Source organism: Nuphar pumila, chromosome 9 (genome assembly GCF_984573655.1).
Source record: "Nuphar pumila chromosome 9, dmNupPumi1.hap1.1, whole genome shotgun sequence".
NCBI classification, from domain to species: Eukaryota; Viridiplantae; Streptophyta; class Magnoliopsida; order Nymphaeales; family Nymphaeaceae; genus Nuphar; species Nuphar pumila.
Genome location: NC_143257.1, coordinates 769,715 through 776,713, shown reverse-complemented (window position 1 = coordinate 776,713; position 6,999 = coordinate 769,715). Strand labels below are relative to the sequence as shown.

The 6,999-nt window shown below is 43.4% G+C and overlaps 1 protein-coding gene across 1 annotated transcript; it reads right to left on the bottom strand.

Moving 5' to 3' along the window:
• Positions 1 to 1,028: 1,028 nt before the first annotated feature.
• Positions 1,029 to 6,208, bottom strand: LOC149828132 (auxin transporter-like protein 2). The gene is made up of 8 exons (XM_090016769.1): positions 5,107 to 6,208; positions 4,769 to 4,957; positions 4,477 to 4,589; positions 4,196 to 4,379; positions 3,959 to 4,056; positions 3,223 to 3,430; positions 2,847 to 3,104; positions 1,029 to 1,585 (listed from the first exon to the last, which is right to left on the bottom strand). The coding sequence occupies exons 1-8, from the start codon at positions 5,278 to 5,280 to the stop codon at positions 1,364 to 1,366; spliced, it is 1,446 nt and encodes a 481-aa protein (XP_089872895.1). The 5' UTR covers positions 5,281 to 6,208; the 3' UTR covers positions 1,029 to 1,363.
• Between the last annotated feature and the right edge of the window lie 791 nt (positions 6,209 to 6,999).

Genomic DNA, 6,999 nt, shown 5'->3' with positions numbered 1-6,999 from the left:
TGAACAGCAATTGAGCCATGCAACTAAAGATCAGATTTTATGATTTTCTCAATGTTCCTAAGTACAATTATTTTTTAAACCATTTTCTTGTTCGAAAAGTGCATGAAATATTGGATGAATCAACAGAAACTGCAGGTGCACCTCAAATCTTAGATTCAGACCAATCGCGGGCCTGACTAGAGGTAATATGATGGGCCCGTCGTGTTGGTGTTAAGAAATTCATAGCATTCAAACACACCCTAAAGCTTCTGCAAGCCTATCAACCTTCCATTATTGGGTCTCTTTTTCCACGTACAGCCTGTTAGATACTAAATTTCAACGTAATGGTCCAATCAAGAACTTTATTTAATTCTCATGATCCATGTAATTATCTTCAAGAGTTCAAACTGTGCAATCAATCAGCCTCTAACATCTCAAATTGCCTAGATGATAACAATTATTTGCCTACATATACTTATTTAATAAACATTGCTTTGTGGTGCCCATATAAATCAAATACCACCACCCTTAATTTCAGGATTCAAAAGGAACACTAGGGTGTCCCATCATGGTTGTTTTGTACCAAACCTACAATTAAAGTGGATTCTCATATCCATCTTACTGACCTGATAAAAAATAAACTAAAGACATATTTCTCCTTTTATTGGAGGATTCTCACTACCACTTACTCATAAAAAGAAAGCCAAATTCAAATAAACAAAGAAGCACAAGAGCCTCTATATTGTTCTTGCTAACATATAAAATCCCCTTCTCTATATCTTCAGACCCACACAAAAAAGAGGGTGAATTGGTGGTGGTGGTGGTGGTGGGGGGGGGGGGGGGGGGGTAGCCTATATCATAGGCCAGGATGTACTATTAAAAAAAAAAACAATCTTAACTATCAATTGGAATTGGAAGAATTGAGTTGCAAACAACATATAAAGCCAATGCACATGACACCAAGTGCGGCAAGATATACGCCACGTGCATCGACTCACCAAGGAGAGCAACATACCAATAAAATAAAAGTGAAAAAATATATTTCCAATATTATATTATGCCGATAATCACCCTTTAAAATCAAATCACAAAACGGATTCCCACCACCTAAATCTTCACACCAATAGTGTTTCCCATGCAAGTCCAAGCCCTAACATGCTCCTAATTATGATCAGCAAGCGTATAAAGAAGCCCAAAATGAAAAGAACGAAAACAAGAAAACCCTTTTGAAAGCATTGACAAACAGAAGAAAGAAGCACACCAACTAAGAAGTATAGCGACCCCACCCTTTGACTATGAGTATGGCTACATTGATTAGAAAGAGTGAGGATTGAGGGTGGAGTTTTGCTCCACCAGGGTATGAGATCAACAACTAACTGGGGAGCTAGTGAACCGGCTTGGGTGCTGCCGCAGGGGGGTTCTTGGGTGCGCACTGGTAGCATTTTGCAAAGAGGCCGAACGTGTCGACCTGGTTGATGAAGTTGGTCATGCTAGCCCACCCGCCGAACCCGAACCCGACGATCAGGACCCAGACCACCACGAAAGCGTTGAGCACGAACATCGCCGTCCAGCTTGGTAGAAAGAAAGGTGGCTTCTCCGCTGCATTCTGAGCAAAACAAAAACTAAAATTTAAACGGATGATTACAGACATAAGGAGGATGGGATCATATATATATATAGCCAACAGAAACTGTTTCAGGTTAGCAAGAGGGAAGTAATAGTGGAGTTTTTCACTCCACACTAAAACAAGGCCATGAATCAATGTGGCACCTTTCTCAGCCCCTAATGAGGTTTATCGATATCAAGAAAAAAAAAAAGAGGAAATACCTTTCAAATTCCAATGATACAAAAATTGAAAAAATTACTAAAAGTCACTCACCTCGCCTCACCGGGAAGGCAAGTAAAGAATGAAGATTTGAATAAATGATTGGGTTAATATTTTTATCACCCCAATAATATATCCAAACCAAGAGTGGAGGGGTAACTGCTTACTCTGATTCACGCCTACCGGGCTTATGAAGTTTTTTTTTTATGTTTTTCTTCGCACCAACCGGACAAATATGTTGTATTATAAGAATGGACTCTCAGACTCCGAGTCTCGACAAGTGGGTTGGTTTTTAATCGGCTTGAAAATCGACAGTTTATAACTATTATAAATATTCAAGCAGAAAAGTTCACATTTTTTCATAGAAAAGATAAGATCCAATTGTATTTTTCTGGCAAATCGAGCATGCTGAATGCATTTGCAGGGTTAGATTTGCGAAAAAACACCTCAAAACCCCAAATTGCTAGTTATTATAAACATTCAAGCTGAAAAGTTTCACATTTTTTTCATGGAAAAGATAAGTTCCAATTGTATTTTTCTAGCAAATCGATAATGCCGAATAAATTCGCAGGGTTAGATTTGAGAAAAAACACCTCAAAAACCCAGTTTGCTATTTATAAATATTCAAGCTGAAAAAACACCTCAAAAACCCAGTTGGGTTGCGGTAGGCACCTAGTACCCCGAAACTGGTTAAAAAGAGAGAAAAAGGGTGGGGTGTTTTCAGCATGGAGGACAGTTGGTCACTATCCTCTTTTTGAAAGGCAAGCTGGGGTTAGGCAGACCCTTACCAGTTATACAATTATACCATTGGGTTTTGAACCTGCAACGTCCCAACGCAAGGTGACGTGCACTAGCTGCTCCTACCAAACAAGTGGAACCCCCGTTGGTCACTATCCTCTATTTCTGTCTATGGTTGGTCCAAAAGAGAGTGTACTTTGGTCATCTGTACTTTATGAGTGTTCAAACCGGTGGTGTGCCAGTTGGGAGAGGGGGGCTGTGGCTTTGAAGTGAAGGAAAGTTGGGGACGGAAATAGAGGGTTACCTGTCTAGCAGCAGACTTCCTGAAGGTCATCATGTGGGCAAGGGCGGGGATGATGTAGACGGTGAAGCTAACAAGCAGTGCACCGACGGCAGAGTTGATGGGACCAAAGAATGGGAAAATAATGGCGAGGAACCAAATGGGGATGACCACAGGAAGCCTCACCAGCGCCCTCAGGCACATGCTCTTGGTGTTGTGCATTCCTATCACCTTCTCCCACACGAAGTAGAGAGGAGTGCACGCAAATCCGAAGGTGATGAACTGCAATTTTCAGACAAAACACCAAAAACAGAGGGGGGGCATTGCCGTGCTTAAGTTGGAGGAAAGCATTAAAAAGTGAGACAAAGATGAAGGTTGGTTGGGGATGCGTGATACGAACTTGGTGAATGAGCATGAGGATAACGGCAGCGTCTCGGTAGCCCGATTTGGGGAGGAGGGAGAAGGCGTTGGAGTGGTTGAGGAGGACGTCACCGAAGGCCCAGTAGACGGCAGTCGCCGATGGCAGCGTCAGGGTGAACACGTACAGTGTGGCTAGCAGATAGATGTACTTGAACTTCCGAGGCTTCCACATTGCGTGCATGATCTCACTGTGCCCCCATCAATCAACACAAAGAAGAACTTCACAACCAATAACATGATAATCTAATACCCAAGTGGTGATGAAAAAAACACAACCGCAGTAAGCAAACGCTAAACGAGATGATCTGATCTTTTCAACCACCACCAGGACAAATTTCGAGAAAAAGGTAAAGAAAAAAGTTGGGTATAGTTAATTTATGATTCTCCAATAAATTCAAAAGCAGGGTAGAGGGTGAAGCTCAAGGAAATGGGGACACCAACATGATTAAAGTCTCATTAATGGCGAATCCGGGCCAACCAACCGGGATTTCGATAGTATGTTTCAAGAGAGGAAGAAAATCATGCCCACCCACCCCCGTAATACTTGTTTCCATTAATGGCGTCTGAACAAGGTTGGGGAGCAACATACACAGATCATTTCACGCCACTCAACATTATTTCTGAACCCTTCAGAGACCCAATTAGGAGGTTAAAAAACTAAAGCCTAAAGGCAGCCACAAAAACGCACTCCAAAGAGAGATAAAATGTCAACTCACACTGTAACGGCGTGACCGCCGAAAGTATAAAGTATATTGGTGGCGCCGGTGAAATACAGCACCGGTTTAGCGGGAGCCGTGTGCTGAACTCCTTCGATCTGTCATTAATACAATAAATGCAATCAGAGTCTCTCTCACCCTCTCTACTAATCCCAAAACTAAATTCAATCAGGAACCCAGAAAGAATTATTATTTTTTTAATTTTACAATCTGGGTAGTAGTAAACTTGAATTTTACCTGGCCGTGAACGAGGGCGGCGATGGTTAAGTACCATGCGGTGTAGGTAGTCATTCCAAGGCCCAAAAATGACCAAATGCGATAATTGTGAAACGAGGGGATGAATACAGTTGTGGCACAACATGCTCCAAAGATGTACGTCCAGGTTCTTTTGTCCAACCGGTCATTGATGTAGTAAATGTTGCTGCATCAGTGAACACCCCACGACCCCCAAAAAGAATGAGTAAATTTTATCAGAAATCTCTTTCCCAGAGAGAGAGAGATGGTAAAGATGTTCTCACCTAGCGCAGGCGATGAGTTGAATGACCGAGCCGAAGAGCAGAAATGTGCAGTTGAATGCGAGTCCGACTGCCTTCCACTTGCGTCCGAGCAACCCATCGAGAACTTCGAACCACTATTCCCAACAAAAGGAAGGAAAAAGAAAGCAGACAAATTAGATTTTAATCCAACACCAACAGAAACACAAGCAAAAGTACCAGTTGGTTCTAATCTAAATTTTTGGTTATGATCTTGAAAGGCAACCAAAAAACCATGAAAGCCAAAGGAAAAGAAAAAGTATTTTTTTGAAGTAACCTGGATGACATGGTTCTTGAAGCTCACGTTCTCCTCCTTCTCCTTCCTGGTTCGGTACTCTACATAGAGAACGCTGATGAGGTAAGCCGTCCAACTCCCCAGCAGGCCGTAAAAGATCTGGAAGATGATCCCCGAGAGCAAACCCAATTGCGAGAAGGAATATGGGAGCGTCAGCAATACCTGAGCAACCTGTACCCCACCAAACCCCACCAACCAAAAAAAGGCAAAAGAAAGAAACCCCATTAGCTAATGGAAAAGCCATAGTCGTCATTCATAGTGCAGAGAGAGAGAGAGAGGGGTGGGGGGAGGTTTTTCATTTCTTGTCTTTCTCTTGTTACCTGGTTGGAAGCGCAACTGAACCAAGCGTCATAGACGGAACCACCATGCCAGAGGAAGCTTTTGACGCTAAACGTGGAGTTGTTGTCCTCCCTCTCTCCTTCCTCCTTCCCATCGCCCTCCGTCTCGTTGTAGCTCGGCACGATCGCCTCCTCCGCCAGTTTCTGCGGCACCATCTCTCTGTCTGCGTCCTCTCTTACTCTTCCTTAAAAAACAAAAAAGAAGATAGAGAGAGAGAGAGAGAGAGCAGTCAAAACTCAATGAGACAAAAGAGAGGCCAGAAACGAAGAGAGAGCGAAAGCGAAAACTCCCCCTTAGAACTCACTGCTTTCTGAGAAGGACGGAAAACCAAGGGAAAAAGAGCGAACAAACAAAAGCAGAGATCAGATGGAGAGACCTCCCTCCCCTCGTCCTACGCACACCTCCCACCCTTTCCTTTTGTCTCCACTCACAACCCTCCTTTCTCTTTCTATCTTTAGAGTCTAGATACTCGTAACGTATTTGTAGGAATCAAATTATCAATCAATGTGAGTAGCGTAAAGCGTGAAGCTGCTGCAAGAATGGTCTCATTTGCTCATTTCTGTCTCTCGCGAGTCGATCTCCCAAAGAGGGTGAGAGAGAGAGAGAAAAAAGCGAAGCCTTTCAATGCACCTTCTCAGCCTTTCTCCCTCTAGTCTTTTCTCCCCTCAAAGAAAAACATCCCTCAAAACACTCGCTGGCAGGGGCACAGTAAATGCGCGCCGCAACGGCCGCCGATCTCGCCCTCCCAAGTATCCAACACTCGAGAACCTCTCTGATTTTGCAGCCCTCCTCCTTCTCACGCTACTCTATCTAGCCCCTACGGCCTGCAACAACACCCTTCTTCCTTCCTTGCTTCTGGTGGGCTGGCATACAGGTGATGAGAATCTGAGAAACTGATACAGTCTTGGTGGTTTACCTAGGAAAAGATTTTTAAAGAAAGAAACGACCTGAGAGAAATCTTCATCTTACACTGTAGCAGAAAAGAAGTATGAAATATGAATAGATGGTCCAGGTCTCTCTATCTCTCTCAATTGCTCTCTCTTTTCACCTCTGTCACCGCTTTCGAGTTCGTTTCTTCTTGTCGACCTCAAATAAGATCGCTGGCATTTTTTATTACTTCCTTTTGCTTTTTTCATTTGTTTTATTATATTATTATTCATTCATCTTCTCATGAATTCGGTGTTCCTTTTTCTCTTCTTTCCTTCTCATTTTCTACTGCCATCCTGGATTTCGATCTTTCGTGGTGGTGGGCCCCATGCGGTCGGCGCCGGCGAGTCGCTGCCGGCACCGTTCGTGGCGTTATCCAGTCGATGGCCACCTGTCGCTGGCCCCCACCGAGGTGGTGGGTCCCTTGAGTGGCAAGGCTCCCAATTCTCTTTGTACTGTGAGAGAGGATCAGATCAGAGGTGCTTTGGATGCCGCTCATCTTGAAAACGAATGATACCTGGCTCATTTTGAACCGTTCATTTTAAATCATTCAGATGCCGTTCATCCGAAACACGAACGACATAGGAAAAAAAGGTGGGGGGGCCATCTAAGTGATGGGCATCTCATCCTTACCGGTTCGGATACTGTTCATCGTTCATCTTGCACTCTGACCTGATCCCATCTCATAAACTATCGCTGTGCCAGCTTTTCGTCTAATCACACTCGGCCGTGTCAAGCTTTTCTGCTAAACGTGATTAAGTAGCAATCTTGTGATTGATAAGCATGGTGATTAGGGCTGCAAACGGATCAGATATGTTTCCATATTCAATCCGAGCCTGACAATTTTTTTTTTTTTTGCATAAGGATCCTTTAAGAAGATCCGAATGTATATTCAGATTGTGGATTTGGATTTGTTCAATCCAATTACTTTGGGATTCACTCAGATC

What these genes read in the sequence shown, in the direction of transcription:
- LOC149828132 (XM_090016769.1), bottom strand. Translation starts at nt 5,280, where the DNA reads ATGGTGCCGCAGAAACTGGCGGAGGAGGCGATCGTGCCGAGCTACAAC. An exon ending in TCAAGAACCATGTCATCCAG is followed by an intron (nt 4,590 to 4,768) that starts GTTACTTCAAAA and finishes TGTTGGGAATAG; the next exon opens with TGGTTCGAAGTTCTCGATGG. An exon ending in CAACTCATCGCCTGCGCTAG is followed by an intron (nt 4,380 to 4,476) that starts GTGAGAACATCT and finishes TCACTGATGCAG; the next exon opens with CAACATTTACTACATCAATG.